Source organism: Salmo salar, chromosome ssa07 (genome assembly GCF_905237065.1).
Source record: "Salmo salar chromosome ssa07, Ssal_v3.1, whole genome shotgun sequence".
NCBI classification, from domain to species: Eukaryota; Metazoa; Chordata; class Actinopteri; order Salmoniformes; family Salmonidae; genus Salmo; species Salmo salar.
In genome coordinates this window covers 66,195,641-66,212,165 of record NC_059448.1, presented here as the reverse complement: position 1 = coordinate 66,212,165, position 16,525 = coordinate 66,195,641, and the positions used below count along the sequence as shown (strand labels likewise).

Sequence of the window (16,525 nt, the reverse complement as noted above, 5' to 3'; positions counted from 1 at the left end):
ATCCCTGTGAGTTTGTCTCTCTGTGCTTTCAAGTTCCCCCTGTACCCCACCAACACGCTTCCTCCAACACACACAACATTCTGCAACACACAAGAGACCCTTCGCTCTTCCGTTCTCCACCTACTGTTTAGTGTTCTCCTCAATGTGACGCAGATAGTTAGAAGCCTTCTTGTTCTCCGACTTCTGAAACAGACAGAGGGAGGAACATGTTCTATAACTTCTGGAACAGACAGAGGGAGGAACGTGTTCTCTAACTTCTGGAACAGACAGAGGGAGGAACATGTTCTCTAACGTCTGGAACAGACAGAGGGAGTAACATGTTCTCTGACTTCTGGAACAGACAGAGGGAGGAACGTGTTCTCTAACTTCTGGAACAGACAGAGGGAGGAACGTGTTCTCTAACTTCTGGAACAGACAGAGGGAGGAACATGTTCTCTAACGTCTGGAACAGACAGAGGGAGGAACATGTTCTCTAACGTCTGGAACAGACAGAGGGAGGAACATGTTCTCTAACTTCTGGAACAGACAGAGGGAGGAACGTGTTCTCTAACTTCTGGAACAGACAGAGGGAGGAACATGTTCTCTAACTTCTGGAACAGACAGAGGGAGGAACGTGTTCTCTAACTTCCTATTATGAAGGTATACTGTACTACATTTTAGATGTCCATGTTAGTCATTTAGCACAGTGGTTCCCAACCTGTTACTCTACCACCAGCTAAATGTTGCTCTGCCCGCAGCACCCCTGAAGTACCCCCTCGTGGACTTTACCAGTAGACCTATGGTGTCATGAATCTTCTCAAGTACCCCCTGTGGATAGTCCAAGTGCCCCCAGGGTCCTAGTAGCCCTGGTTGGGAAACACTGATTTAGCAGACACTCTTATCCAGAGCAACTTACAAGAGCAATTAGGGTTCAGTGCCTTGCTGAAGGGCACATCAACAGATTCGGCTCAGGGATTCGAGCCAGCGACCTTTCGGTTACTGACCCAACGCTCTTAAACGCTAGGCTACCTGCCGCCCAAAGTTGAAGTGGTTCTATTAGAGAATATGTCAGGAATTGGAAATGATGAATGTTTTCATACTGTCCTACTGCTAGCTGCAGTATAAAGCTTGGGATCAAAGAGAGAGCCATGGTTCCATACTGTCCTACTGCTAGCTGCAGTATAAAGCTTGGGATCAGAGAGAGAGACCATGGTTCCATACTGTCCTACTGCTAGCTGCAGTATAAAGCTTGGGATCAGAGAGAGAGACCATGGTTCCATACTGTCCTACTGCTAGCTGCAGTATAAAGCTTGGGATCAGAGAGAGAGACCATGGTTCCATACTGTCCTACTGCTAGCTGCAGTATAACGCTTGGGATCAGAGAGAGACCATGGTTCCATACTATCCTACTGCTAGCTGCAGTATAAAGCTTGGGATCAGAGAGAGACCATGGTTCCATACTGTCCTACTGCTAGCTGCAGTATAAAGCTCGGGATCAGAGAGAGACCATGGTTCCATACTATCCTACTGCTAGCTGCAGCATAAAGCTTGGGATCAGAGAGAGAGACCATGGTTCCATACTGTCCTACTGCTAGCTGCAGTATAAAGCTTGGGATCAGAGAGAGAGACCATGGTTCCATACTGTCCTACTGCTAGCTGCAGTATAAAGCTTGGGATCAAGAGAGAGACCATGGTTCCATACTGTCCATCTGCTAGCTGCAGTATAAAGCTTGGGATCAGAGAGAGAGACCATGGTTCCATACTGTCCTACTGCTAGCTGCAGTATAAAGCTTGGGATCAGAGAGAGAGACCATGGTTCCATACTGTCCTACTGCTAGCTGCAGTATAAAGCTTGGGATCAGAGAGAGAGACCATGGTTCCATACTGTCCTACTGCTAGCTGCAGTATAAAGCTTGGGATCAGAGAGAGAGACCATGGTTCCATACTGTCCTACTGCTAGCTGCAGTATAAAGCTTGGGATCAGAGAGAGAGACCATGGTTCCATACTGTCCTACTGCTAGCTGCAGTATAAAGCTTGGGATCAGAGAGAGAGACCATGGTTCCATACTGTCCTACTGCTAGCTGCAGTATAAAGCTTGGGATCAGAGAGAGAGACCATGGTTCCATACTGTCCTACTGCTAGCTGCAGTATAAAGCTTGGGATCAGAGAGAGAGACCATGGTTCCATACTGTCCTACTGCTAGCTGCAGTATAAAGCTTGGGATCAGAGAGAGAGACCATGGTTCCATACTGTCCTACTGCTAGCTGCAGTATAAAGCTTGGGATCGAGAGAGAGACCATGGTTCCATACTGTCCTACTGCTAGCTGCAGTATAAAGCTTGGGATCAGAGAGAGAGACCATGGTTCCATACTGTCCTACTGCTAGCTGCAGTATAAAGCTTGGGATCAGAGAGAGAGACCATGGTTCCATACTGTCCTACTGCTAGCTGCAGTATAAAGCTTGGGATCAGAGAGAGAGACCATGGTTCCATACTGTCCTACTGCTAGCTGCAGTATAAAGCTTGGGATCAGAGAGAGAGACCATGGTTCCATACTGTCCTACTGCTAGCTGCAGTATAAAGCTTGGGATCAGAGAGAGAGACCATGGTTCCATACTGTCCTACTGCTAGCTGCAGTATAAAGCTTGGGATCAGAGAGAGAGACCATGGTTCCATACTGTCCTACTGCTAGCTGCAGTATAAAGCTTGGGATCAAAGAGAGAGACCATGGTTCCATACTGTCCTACTGCTAGCTGCAGTATAAAGCTTGGGATCAGAGAGAGACCATGGTTCCATACTGTCCTACTGCTAGCTGCAGTATAAAGCTTGGGATCAGAGAGAGACCATGGTTCCATACTGTCCTACTGCTAGCTGCAGTATAAAGCTTGGGATCAAAGAGAGACCATGGTTCCATACTGTCCTACTGCTAGCTGCAGTATAAAGCTTGGGATCAGAGAGACCATGGTTCCATACTGTCCTACTGCTAGCTGCAGTATAAAGCTTGGGATCAGAGAGAGAGACCATGGTTCCATACTGTCCTACTGCTAGCTGCAGTGTAAAGCTTGGGATCAGAGAGAGAGACCATGGTTCCATACTGTCCTACTGCTAGCTGCAGTATAAAGCTTGGGATCAGAGAGAGAGACCATGGTTCCATACTGTCCTACTGCTAGCTGCAGTATAAAGCTTGGGATCAGAGAGAGAGACCATGGTTCCATACTGTCCTACTGCTAGCTGCAGTATAAAGCTTGGGATCAGAGAGAGAGACCATGGTTCCATACTGTCCTACTGCTAGCTGCAGTATAAAGCTTGGGATCAGAGAGAGACCATGGTTCCATACTGTCCTACTGCTAGCTGCAGCATAAAGCTTGGGATCAGAGAGAGACCATGGTTCCATACTGTCCTACTGCTAGCTGCAGCATAAAGCTTGGGATCAAAGAGAGAGCCATGGTTCCATACTGTCCTACTGCTAGCTGCAGTATAAAGCTTGGGATCAGAGAGACCATGGTTCCATACTGTCCTACTGCTAGCTGCAGTATAAAGCTTGGGATCAGAGAGAGAGACCATGGTTCCATACTGTCCTACTGCTAGCTGCAGTATAAAGCTTGGGATCAGAGAGAGAGACCATGGTTCCATACTGTCCTGCTGCTAGCTGCAGTATAAAGCTTGGGATCAGAGAGAGAGACCATGGTTCCTGTGGTGCACTGAGCTCCCAGAGATCCTCTATATTCCAGTCTCTCTGTGTGAACTCACCAGGGTAGCTAGCATCGTGGTCCAGTCTGGCAGACTGTGAGAGGTTCTGGATCTGCAGTTTGATCCTCTAATATGTGTGAACTCACCAATGCTGCTACATATTTCTAGGTGTGAACAGAACTCACCAGGGTAGTGAGCAGCTTGGTCCAGTCTGACAGGCTCTGAGATGCTCTGTATCGTAGGTTTGGAACTGCCTCAAAGTACTTCATCTTTTCTGTGCTCCACTGCAGCTCTTCCCAATAGCCCTGGAGACGTCTGGCCTGCAGCGAAACATGACCAAACATCTAGTAAACACCAGATGTTTACTACTTTTACTGTTTGTAAAAATAGGTCAATTTGTTATGGTCATCTTGAGACCTCCTTGGAAACAAAATGATTTATGGCATGGGGTTCATACTGCATAACATTAAATAAAATGCACTTGATTGTAACAAATGGTTCATGTTTTGTCTCCATCTACAGAATAATCACTGGGTATTTCATTGGAAATAGCCCAGTTTAAATAATATTATTAAGTCCCTTCTTTCAACACAACTCTTCTTCATTGAATTCATTAGATATGCATTCTTTATCTGTTACTGAGCACTGGATCTGCTTCCCACTCCTGTCTGCCCCCTAGTGTCTAACCTTATAAATCACTCAATATTACACATGTGACTGATCAGGTCGTTGAATAGCTACAGTGTGTGAAAGAGATGTTACCTTTCCTTTGAACACTGGTTCAGCATGGAGCTCTGTGGTGCAGGTGACACCAGGGACCAGGTCTAGACCCTCAGGTACCTTCTTCTTCTCAAACACAGAGGAGTAGGGCAGGACTTCATCCAGACTGAGGCACTTCTTATAGATGATCCTGTACAGTGACGCTGTCGTTGAAGGGAGACAATGATTCTTCCATAAAACACCACAAAAATAGATATGATAATGATGATAACTCTTGTTCCACTTACCCAGAATAAATTCCTGAATTTGATCGAAGGTGTCGAACGGCATGACATTGTCACAGATCCAATCTATGATCTGCAGAGAAAACACATGAAGTAACAGCAGTGCTATGCTATGTAACAACATCTTGGTGAAGTATTGTTACTATAGTAATTCCAGTGTTACCACACATGTATAAAGCCATGTTATGTAAGGGGTTTCCACAGAACTGATAAACCCACAGCAGACTCGTCCTCATGGACCTCTAAGACGGGTTACCTCTCTAACTGTGTTAGTGAGTTGTCATGGCCACAGAGACACCGTTTAGAACAAATACTGCAGATGGAAATTTCAAGTGCAGCACTTTCTCTATTATAAACAACCTGACTCATGGTCAGAACCCAGTCCTGAACTTCTCCCTCCAAAACATCTCTCTCTCTCTCACACACACTCTTCAACGGGGGAGACACACTAGACCCAAACTGCTACAGACCTATATCTATCCTACCCTGCCTTTCTAAGGTCTTCGAAAGCCAAGTTAACAAACAGATCACCGACCATTTCGAATCCCACCATACCTTCTCCGCTATGCAATCTGGTTTCAGAGCTGGTCATGGGTGCACCTCAGCCACGCTCAAGGTCCTTGATATCATAACCGCCATCGATAAGAGACAATACTGTGCAGCCGTATTCATCGACCTGGCCAAGGCTTTCAACTCTGTCAATCACCACATTCTTATCGGCAGAGTCAACAGCCTTGGTTTCTCAAATGATTGCCTCGCCTGGTTCACCAACTACTTCTCTGATAGAGTTCAGTGTGTCAAATCGGAGGGCCTGTTGTCCGGACCTCTGGCAGTCTCTATGGGGGTGCCACAGGGTTCAATTCTCGGGCCGACTCTTTTTCTGTATACATCAATGATGTTTCTCTTGCTGCTGGTGATTCTCTGATCTACCTCTACGCAGATGACACCATTCTGTATACTTCTGGCCCTTCTTTGGACACTGTGTTAACTAACCTCCAGACGAGCTTCAATGCCATACAACTCTACTTCCGTGGCCTCCAACTGCTCTTAAATACAAGTAAAACTAAATGCATGCTCTTCAACCGATCGCTGCCCGCACCTGCCCGCCCGTCCAGCATCACTACTCTTGACAGTTCTGACTTAGAATATGTGGACAACTACAAATACCTAGGTTGCTTTATCTTGGCCAGGTCGCAGTTGTAAATGAGAACTTGTTCTCAACTAGCCTACCTGGTTAAATAAAGGTGAAATATATATATATTTTTTTTTAAACACAGTGTCTCTCTTGCTCTCTCTGAGCAAAGTGTTCTCAGGGGTTTTGCTTGCATCTCCTACCTTCAGTTGTAGTGCAGCGTTGGGTCCCATGTAGAGCAGCAGACAGTGCAGGGCAGCCAGACGTTGAGCATCAGGTCTACTGTGGCTACAGCACAGAGCATACAGCACAGAGCATACAGCACAGAGCATACAGCACAGAGCATACAGTAAAGACATCATGAATACTACATAAACAGAGTGTGAAGTGTAGCATCACTATAATACCCAATGCACCAGTACTTTCTACATGCAGTAAGCATGAAATACACACTCCAACGCTCAAGACCATTTTCCATTCAACAATGGATTGAGCTATATTGTATTCTATGTTATTCTATGTTATTCTATTCCATTATATTGTACTCCATTCCATTCGATTCTATTCTACTCCATTGTACCTGCAGTGGAGTAGGTCCATTAGGAAGGAGGGGTTGAGGTCTACAGTGTACATCCTGCCTGTGTTCAGGTCCAGCAGAGAGGACTCAGGTAGAGACAACACCACACTGTCTGATCCCAACACACCCAGCTCTGCATCAACACCTGTAACACAGTTACACTGAGGCCATCATCAACACCTGTAACACAGTTACACTGAGGCCATCATCAACACCTGTAACACAGTTACACTGAGACCATCATCAACACCTGTAACACAGTTACACTGAGGCCATCATCAACACCTGTAACACAGTTACACTGAGGCCATCATCAACACCTGTAACACAGTTACACTGAGGCCATCATCAACACCTGTAACACAGTTACACTGAGGCCATCATCAACACCTGTAACACAGTTACACTGAGGCCATCATCAACACCTGCAACACAGTTACACTGAGGCCATCATCAACACCTGTAACACAGTTACACTGAGGCCATCATCAACACCTGTAACACAGTTACACTGAGGCCATCATCAACACCTGTAACACAGTTACACTGAGGCCATCATCAACACCTGTAACACAGTTATACATAGGCCAGATTAACAAACACACACTTGGGCTGCATGTCTAATGACTCCCTATCCTCATATAGTCCACTTGTGTTGGTAACCAGGGTCGTGTTCATAGACACGTAATGGAGTGAAACACAGAGGTATCTCAACCGGGGAAAAAAACGACATTTCCTTTTCCATTGCAAAACAATTGGCTACGGTGTGTCCTGATGAACATGCCCCAGGTCTAGCCTTACCTGAGAGGAAGAGACTGTGGCAGAGCAGCTCCTGTTGTCTGGTGTTGATGCAGTGCAGGAAGTGACCAGCCAGGTAGACTACCACATAGTAACCTGGGCAGAGAACAGCAGGCTAGTCTACGTTTATTCATCAGCTATCTTAGACTGACCTCAAATGTTTTGGGTTGGTTTATTTGTTTGTTCTCTTATGTAAATGTCTACTGTACAATAATAATAAACATCTTATCAAAAATAACTCCTAAAACCACTTCCTTGGTGCCAAGTAGAAGTAGCACTATCAGGGGCTGTGATAGGATGGATCGGCTGTTGGGAGTGTTCCAGCTCAGCAGGTACTGAAGGGGTAGTGATAGGATGGATGGGCTGTGTGGGAGTGTTCCAGTGGGTACTGAAGGGGTTGTGATAGGATGGATGGGCTGTATGGGAGTGTTCCAGTGGGTACTGAAGGGGTTGTGATAGGATGGATGGGCTGTGTGGGAGTGTTCCAGTGGGTACTGAAGGGGTTGTGATAGGATGGATCAGCTGTATGGGAGTGTTCCAGCACCAGCAGGTACTGAAGGGGTTGTGATAGGATGGATGGGCTGTGTGGATGGGCTGTGTGGGAGTGTTCCAGAGGGTACTGAAGGGGTTGTGATAGGATGGATGGGCTGTCTGGGAGTGTTCCAGCAGGTACTGAAGGGGTTGTGATAGGATGGATGGGCTGTGTGAGAGTGTTCCAGCAGGTACTGAAGGGGTAGTGATAGGATGGATGGGCTGTGTGAGAGTGTTCCAGCAATTTCTGAAGGGGTTGTGATAGGATGGATGGGCTGTGTGGAAGTGTTCCAGCAGGTTCTGAAGGGGTAGTGATAGGGGTAGTGATAGGATGGATGGGCTGTGTGAGAAGAGTAAGGGATGCTGTTGGGAGTGTTCCAGCAGGTACTGAATGGATAGTGATAGGATGGATGGGCTGTGTGAGAGTGTTCCAGCAGGTACTGAAGGGGTTGTGATAGGATGGACAGGATGTCTGTGAGACAGATGTGTTGACTGACCTATAGGGATGAAGAGAGGGAGGAGGTCTGTACTACATGGACTAGGGGTGCCATCCAGAGCCACTGAGAACGTTTTACTGCAGCCTGTAGAGGACAGAGAGGCTCTGGTAGATTACAATGTACAACTCGAAACTTAGAAGAACTTTGGATTTTCCCTAACGGATCTTAATTAGTCATTTGTGAATAATGTATGGAACTAATGCAACATGGTAAGACGTATAATACTGAACCTCTGTGCACCAGGACTATGGTGTATGTGATCTCCTGGTTGGCACAAGCAGGCTGGCTGTAACACACACACATACTCCCTGCAATCAACAGTAAGGATCAGGTATTAAAACAACCAATTACACTCTAACAACATAATTAATACAAAGAAGCAGCAGAAGAAGGAGAAGAAGCAGAGGAAGCAGAAGAAGGAGCAGAACCAGGAGAAGCAGAAGAAGCAGCAGCAGAAGCAGAAGAAGCAGCAGAAGAAGCAGCAGAAGAAGCAGCAGAAGAAGCAGAAGAAGCAGAAGCAGAAGAAGCAGAAGCAGAAGAAGCAGCAGAAGAAGCAGAAGAAGCAGCAGAAGAAGCAGCAGAAGAAGCAGAAGCAGAAGAAGCAGCAGAAGCAGAAGCAGAAGCAGAAGAAGCAGCAGAAGCAGCAGAAGAAGCAGAAGAAGCAGAAGAAGCAGAAGCAGAAGAAGCAGCAGAAGAAGCAGAAGAAGCAGCAGAAGAAGAAGCAGCAGAAGAAGCAGAAGCAGAAGAAGCAGAAGAAGCAGCAGAAGCAGCAGAAGCAGCAGAAGAAGCAGAAGAAGCAGAAGAAGCAGAAGAGGAAGAAGAGCAGAAGCAGCAGAAGCAGCAGAAGAAGCAGAAGCAGCAGAAGAAGCAGAAGAAGAAGCAGAAGCAGAAGAAGCAGAAGAAGCAGAAGAAGCAGAAGAAGAAGCAGAAGCAGAAGAAGCAGCAGAAGAAGCAGAAGAAGCAGCAGAAGAAGCAGCAGAAGAAGCAGAAGCAGAAGAAGCAGCAGAAGAAGCAGAAGCAGAAGAAGCAGCAGAAGCAGCAGAAGAAGCAGAAGAAGCAGAAGAAGCAGAAGAAGCAGCAGAAGAAGCAGAAGAAGCAGCAGAAGAAGAAGCAGCAGAAGAAGCAGAAGCAGAAGCAGAAGAAGCAGCAGAAGCAGCAGAAGCAGCAGAAGAAGCAGAAGAAGCAGAAGAAGCAGAAGCAGAAGAAGAAGAAGAGCAGAAGAAGCAGCAGAAGAAGCAGAAGAAGCAGAAGAAGCAGAAGAAGCAGCAGAAGAAGAAGCAGCAGAAGCAGAAGCAGAAGAAGCAGCAGAAGAAGCAGAAGAAGCAGAAGAAGCAGAAGAAGCAGAAGCAGAAGAAGCAGCAGAAGAAGCAGAAGAAGCAGCAGAAGAAGCAGAAGCAGAAGAAGCAGCAGAAGAAGCAGAAGCAGAAGAAGCAGCAGAAGGAGCAGAAGCAGAAGGATAGCATTTTAACAATGTGGTATTGATTGAGGTCTTATTAAAAGCAACAGTGTTTTAATGGTTGAATCTTGAATGTCATTTGGAATAAGTAGCACAGTGAAGTGATTATGTTCCTGGCCCTGGGCCGTCGTCAACCATCTTTAGATTTGATAGGCCTTTCAAAGAAACACAAATTCTTTTTACGATTGAGAAGCCTGCAGCATTTCCAATTGTGCAGCTTGACTAATGCAATCTTTAGAATTGAGAAGTTCTATAAATCTGGGCTCTGTGAAGTGAGTGTGATTGTACTGAACTGTCCATTGATCAAGGAGTGACACAGTTCATCTAGATCACAGTAGCTACAGCACTTACCCTCTGTTTCCATTCACGTCCCATGTCAAACAAAAAGTAATGACAAACTCAATGAAAGAGGAATGTTCTCCGAGCATAGAACATTATCAATAGAGTACAGTATGGAGGTGAATTAGTTTATGTTTAACCGAAACCTGCCTGTTTTATTGGTGATCACCAGCATCCTCATCTCCTCCCGTTCATGCTGTGTCTCTTGGTGATGGTCAAAGCCCAGGTTAACAAACCTAGGGGTCAAACACATAAGGAGTTATCCATACAGCATCACTAGACATTTCTGAATATTGATGAACTGTTTTCAGGAAATACACAGTTTAGCTGAAAAGTTATCTTATTTAATTAAATGTTACTTTTCATTCTTACCTCATACAGGTGAAAGGGTTAGAGGGCAACTCCAGTTCAAGCTCAAACTGTCGGGAAGGAGGGGGAAGCATTAAGTAGCCTGACCTGAAATCAAACACTACCCATAAAGTGTTCATGATTCAATGATTTCTGCTGCTAGTCTCACCAAGGTCTCACAGTTTTGGTCATGGTAGAATTGCACACATTTCAGCACAGCTTTTTCCTGACAGAGAAAGAAGGGAGGTCATTATTGCATTATCAGTTGGAATTTCTGCATTCTTCTTCACAATTCAACAGAAATAGAACATGTTAGTTGAAGGTGTTGTTGCCCAGATCAGAGCCTACAGTGTGTTACCTCCAGCACCAGTCAAAAGGTTGGACACACCTTCTCATTCAAGGGTTTTTCTTTATTTTTACTATTTTCTACATTGTAGAATACTGAAGACATCAAAACTATGAAATAACACATATTGAATCATGTAGTAACCAAATAAGTGTTAAACAAATCCAAATATATTTTATATTTGAGATTCTTTAAAGTAGCCACCCTACTTTGGTTTGTGCTTAATGGGGACTATCATTTGTTTTTCAACAGGACAATGACCCAACACACCTCCAGGCTGTAAGGGCTATTTGACCAAGGAGAGTGATGAAGTGCTGCATCAGGTTAACTGGCCTCCACAATCACCCGAACTCAACCCAATTGAGATGGTTTGGGATGAGTTGGACCGCAGAGTGAAGGAAAAGCAGCCAACAAGTGATCAGCATATGTTGGAACTCCTTCAAGACTTTTGTAAAAGCATTCCAGGTGAAGCTTGTTGAGAGAATGCCAATAGTGCAAAGTTGTCATCAAGGCAAAGGCTGGCTACTTCTAAGAATCTCAAATATAAAATATATTTAGATTTGTTTAACACTTTTTTGGTTACTACATGATTCCTTATGTGTTATTTCATAGTGTTGATGTCTTCACTATTATTCTACCATGTAGAAAATAGTAAAAATAAAGAAAAACCCTTGAATGAGTAGGTGTGTAGAAACTTTTGACTGGTACTGTATATATGGTATGTTACCCTGTGTGTGAGGTAGAAGAGTCTCTGTGTCTGGCTGTCCCACTGGACCCAGCTGAACTCCTCTGCCACCCTGTCTTTGGCCAGGCACTCTGGGTTCAACATCACCTGTTAGAACACCAGTCAACAGGAAGTGATGTCACTACGGAACAGTTGCATTCCATTCCAGCTCTCTATAGTCTGTGACAGTGTTTCTTACCACTCTGTAACCCTCTTGTCTGACCAGCATCACATGGAGCTGCTCCACATCTGAAAGGTCAAAGGTCAAAGTTCAAAGCCTAAACCCTGAAGGCCCAGTAGCCAAACTCTCCCAAAAACAGAAAACAGTGTCAGCTAATGTCTTTGTACTATCATAGTTAAAAGCTGTGACCCTCAGAGATTTGACACAACTTGACTTCCCAGATACTCACAGCCATCTTCTGCTACCAGCAGCAGGTGACTCTCCAGCACTGAGTCCCTCTCTGTGTCTGGATGGATGAACTGTATGAAACCAAAGATGACTGGTAGTATCTTTGTAGTATAACTATGTTATAGCACATTGTTACATCAATGTAATAACAACCGAGGGGAAGCTTATTGTAATAGGTGTTCCTGATAAGAGTACAATAGAGTCCAGTACAAAACAATACAGCTCTATACCTGAACTCTGACCCGGCAGTCGACAGCCTTCAGGACCTTAGTGTTGTTAATGGGATGGATCTCAATGAGGAGGGTCAGACATTTTGAAACTAGGAGTAGAACAATGGGAAAGGTGTTAAATATGGTAATGATTAAGTTCACTGACCTGAAACAGCAGAAAACTGCTTCACTGCCAGTGCTGCCCGCGTGATAACTGTTACTCACTCCAACACACACAGGTGACCGATGTAGTGCGGCCTACAGCCAATAGTTGTGTACAGTTTGAACCTGTCGTGTAGAGTACACTTGAAACACTTAAAAACCTGTGGTGCATGTGTGGATAGATACTTAATAACATCCTGAATGTTTCCCATCTGACTATTAGAGTTGTAGTGAATACAGCCACGGGTCTGTTTCCCTATAGGCTCAGAGAGAACCAGAGGGAAACAGAGAGCTAGTCATCAGCAGGATTTAGCTTACCACTTCCCTCTTCATAACACACTGTAGATTTACATGGTTATCTGTCTAGTTGCATTTCTCTAATCTTCAGCTTCTGTGTTTGTTTGTATCAGCGTTGGGAGGTGTGTGTGGGGGGGGGGGGGTCGAGCCAAGGGGAGACAGGTACCTGGTCTAAGTTGTTTGTATCAGCGTTGGGAGGTGTGTGTGTGGGGGGGGGTCGAGCCAAGGGGAGACAGGTACCTGGTCTAAGTTGTTTGTATCAGCGTTGGGAGGTGTGTGTGTGGGGGGGGGGTCGAGCCAAGGGGAGACAGGTACCTGGTCTAAGACGCTCCTCTGTTCTTGTCCTCTGTGCCAAACTGACCGCTAAAAATGAGATTAAAAGACAAGAATGTGAGTTGATGTGGGTTCAGTGACGTGACTTCAATACAATGGCTCTTGGCTGTCGGCTCAGTCACAAGACATTGTTCCTCTCTCGTGATGATAAGATACTCCTACGGGGTGATCACAATCTTGGACTGGAAATATCAGTAGGCTATATGTAGGAAAACCTGTATCTAGTCTAACACTGACACACTGGTGGAGGAGACACTGGCTCAACACTTTAGTGAGGATTCTTGTTTCACTGTCTGTGTGTCTTTGTACTACACATGTGTGTTACATAGAATTAGAATACCATGGATTCTAGAGCTTTATCTGTTCTACACCATAGAATTCAATACAACAATGAATGTATCTCTATGTTCTACGCATTCTATTTCTAAGTCCATAAACAGGACCTTACCCAGCAGAGTCTCCTCCTTATTCAGAGAACAGCTGCTGACACACACCTGCTTGTCAAATGTGTAGAGGAGCTGTGAAGAGAGGGGAGAGGGGTTAGGGGAGAGGGGAGAGGGGAGAGGTGTAAGGGGAGAGGTGTAAGGGGAGAGGGGTTAGGGGAGAGGGGAGAGGTGTAAGGGGAGAGGGGTTAGGGGAGAGGGGAGAGGTGTAAGGGGAGAGGGGTTAGGGGAGAGGGGAGAGGTGTAAGGGGAGAGGTGTAAGGGGAGAGGGGAGAGGTGTAAGGGGAGAGGGGTTAGGGGAGAGGTGTAAGGGGAGAGGTGTAAGGGGTAAGGGAACAGGGGAGAGGGGTTAGAGGAGGGGTTAGGGGAGAGGGGTAAGGGGAGAGGTGTAAGGGGAGAGGTGTAAGGGGTTAGGGGAGCGGTGTAAGGGGAGAGGGGTAAGGGGAGAGGGGTTAGGGGAGAGGGGTTAGGGGAGAGGGGACAGGGGAGGGGTGTAAGGGGTAAGGGGACAGGGGAGAGGGGTTAGAGGAGGGGTTAGGGGAGAGGGGTAAGGGGACAGGGGACAGGGGTTAGGGGAGGGGTGTAAGGGGTCAGGGAACAGGGGAGAGGGGTTAGAGGAGGGGTGTAAGGGGTAAGGGGAGAGGGGTTAGGGGAGAGGGGTTAGGGGAGAGGGGACAGGGGAGGGGTGTAAGGGGTAAGGGGACAGGGGAGAGGGGTTAGAGGAGGGGTTAGGGGAGAGGGGTAGGGGACAGGGGACAGGGGTTAGGGGAGGGGTGTAAGGGGTCAGGGAACAGGGGAGAGGGGTTAGAGGAGGGGTGTAAGGGGTAAGGGGAGAGGGGTTAGGGGAGGGGTTAGGGGTTAGGGGAGAGGTGTAAGGGGTAAGGGGACGGGGAGAGGGGTTAGGGGAGGGGTTAGAGGAGAGGGGTAAGGGGACAGGGGAGAGGGGTTAGAGGAGGGGTTAGGGGAGGGGTTAGGGGAGAGGGGACAGGGGGGGGTGTAAGGGGACAGGGGAGAGGGGTTAGAGGAAAGGGTTGGGAGAGGGGTAAGGGGACGGGGAGAGGGGTTAGAGGAGGGGTTAGGGGAGGGGTTAGGGGAGAGGGGACAGGGGAGGGGTGTAAGGGGACAGGGGAGAGGGGTTAGAGGAAGGGTTAGGGGAGAGGGGTAAGGGGACAGGGGGCAAGGGAGAGGGGTTAGGGGAGAGGGGTAAGGGGACAGGGGAGAGGGGTTAGGGCCCATGATGAACACTACAAACAGCTGGTGTTGATCAGGCAGTGTACCAGGAGTAACCTCACATTACATTAAGACTATGTGCTGGCATATACATATATACTCACTCACTCTTATTGTCACACACTCACAGTCAAACACACACAGTCACACACACACCCACACAGAGGAAGCTCTACCTTATTCTGTCTGGTATTGGGGTCGTATTTCCCGATCCTGGTGGTCCCTGTTGCCCCCTGAGAGATGAGAGGAGGGAGGAGGAAAGCCATTATGGCTCATAATGACTGTGTGTGTGTGTGTGTGTGTGTGTGTGTGTGTGTGTGTGTGTGTGTGTGTGTGTGTGTGTGTGTGTGTGTAATGACCTATACTTATGCCCATGTCATCTCAGCTGTCTATGTAGGGCTTAACACTCCCGCAGTCTGAGGATACTTCTTGAACAACTCCATGTTATAAGGAAACGGAATACCTCTTAACCAGTAGCTCTTAACCAGTAGCTCTTAACCAGTAGCTTATTCAGCTGCAGTGGTCTGTCATGAGTCTTTGGGCTTCTATTTGGATCCTACGTCCCAATGGCACCCTATCCCCTACATAGTGCACTTCTTTTGACCAGATCCCTATGGGTCCTGGTCAAAAGTAGTACACTATAGGGTATAGGGTGCCATTGGGATGCTGCACTATAAGGAATAGGGTGGCATTGGGGTGCTGCACTATAGGGAATAGGGTGACATTGGGATGCTGCACTATAGGGAATAGGGTACCATTGGGATGCACCCTAGACAGAGAGAATGTTCCCACCACGTCCCGAAGAGCGCACTGTTGGTTATGTGTGGAACGTCACTCTTGACCTGTCCATTATAATGCTATGTGAATGCCCCATGCCCAGTGTCCACTTACTTTCCAGGAGTAGAGGACTCCTCCATCCCTTTCAATGTTGAGGATCCGAGTGTCAACGATCCCTGAGTATTCTGTAGAGGAAAAATACATTTTTCCATTACATGTGTCACTACTATCATGGTATTTGTCACACATTGTCACCTTGTGCGTAAAGGCACAAAGTATAGGTTTTGGATATCGGTCGAGCGAAACAACCAGATAGCTCTTACCTTCGGTTCTTCCTACAGTCGCCTCTTTCTTAAATATACTTGACACAACATCCTGCTGCAAATCGAAAGTTGCGCTTAGTTGCAACATGTGTGCGATTGACTTCCTCCACAACGTACTGATTCCCACGTCTATTATGCATCAAACACTACGAAGAAATCCCTTCAATTAGAGCCTCGGCGATTTCACACTATCCGGAAGATGTCATCCCTATAGCCTCAAGTTACAACTTATCATATAATGAGGCATCATGTGATAGTTGTAAATAACGTTTTGATGAGCCGTTTAAGCCGTTTAAACAGTGTTTTACGCACCGAAAACAAAGCAGAAGGCGTGATTTAAAAGGGAATCACTTCCATTGAGATCTGCAGCCATACAGTCATTTACTCAACTTCACACGGAACAATATTGACAGCTCGCTGCACCCTGTTCACAGAGCCCTCCCTCTCGGGTCAGACAGCGGAGACGCCCGCTCTGATAGGCCGGACAAGCGATCACTCCGGTGGATCAGATGTCTCACCGCCTTTGCTGCCTGCCTGGGCTGTGTGTCACCTGATTATGGACAACATAAAACTATGGAGGTGCTGTGCGACCACCAGAGGGCAAAACATACACAAACGCAGAAGGCTATTTATTTAACTTTCACAATAGCCCTACTTTATATTCGTTTTGCTATGTTGGTGTCTTTGTGCCCCTCATTGACCATTCAATCTACTAGTCATAGCGCTATATAATACCACCTGACAATAAATTAGGCTAGTTACATCAGCACTGTCTCAAGTTCGATTTTCATCAAATCTGCAATCTAGCTTTGTACCCACACGGTGGCGGTAGTGTATAGAAAACCTCATGCGAGCCGGACACTGTTCTGAATGAACCTACAGTAGCTTATCTTTTCATTTTCATTTTACTTTAACCTTTACT

The 16,525-nt window shown here is 46.5% G+C and overlaps 1 protein-coding gene across 3 annotated transcripts; it reads right to left on the bottom strand.

Annotated features, from left to right (window-relative positions):
* Positions 1–51: 51 nt before the first annotated feature.
* LOC106598502 (gamma-secretase-activating protein) lies at positions 52–16,073 on the bottom strand. Of its 3 annotated transcripts, XM_045722477.1 has the most exons (22): positions 15,604–16,069; positions 15,395–15,465; positions 14,680–14,736; positions 13,279–13,348; positions 12,813–12,860; positions 12,060–12,148; positions 11,831–11,900; positions 11,620–11,669; positions 11,424–11,528; positions 10,520–10,576; positions 10,375–10,421; positions 10,153–10,238; positions 10,015–10,017; positions 8,438–8,515; positions 8,208–8,291; positions 7,183–7,275; positions 6,385–6,526; positions 6,008–6,092; positions 4,676–4,745; positions 4,431–4,591; positions 3,854–3,988; positions 52–183 (listed from the first exon to the last, which is right to left on the bottom strand). In XM_045722477.1, exons 1-22 carry the CDS (start codon positions 15,689–15,691, stop codon positions 121–123), a joined length of 1,752 nt encoding a protein of 583 aa, XP_045578433.1. In that variant the 5' UTR covers positions 15,692–16,069; the 3' UTR covers positions 52–120. The 3 variants fall into 3 exon arrangements, with proteins under 3 accessions (XP_045578433.1, XP_045578435.1, XP_045578434.1); XM_045722479.1 differs by lacking the exon at positions 12,813–12,860 and having other exon boundaries at positions 15,604–16,073; XM_045722478.1 differs by lacking the exon at positions 10,015–10,017 and having other exon boundaries at positions 15,604–16,064.
* Positions 16,074–16,525: the final 452 nt, after the last annotated feature.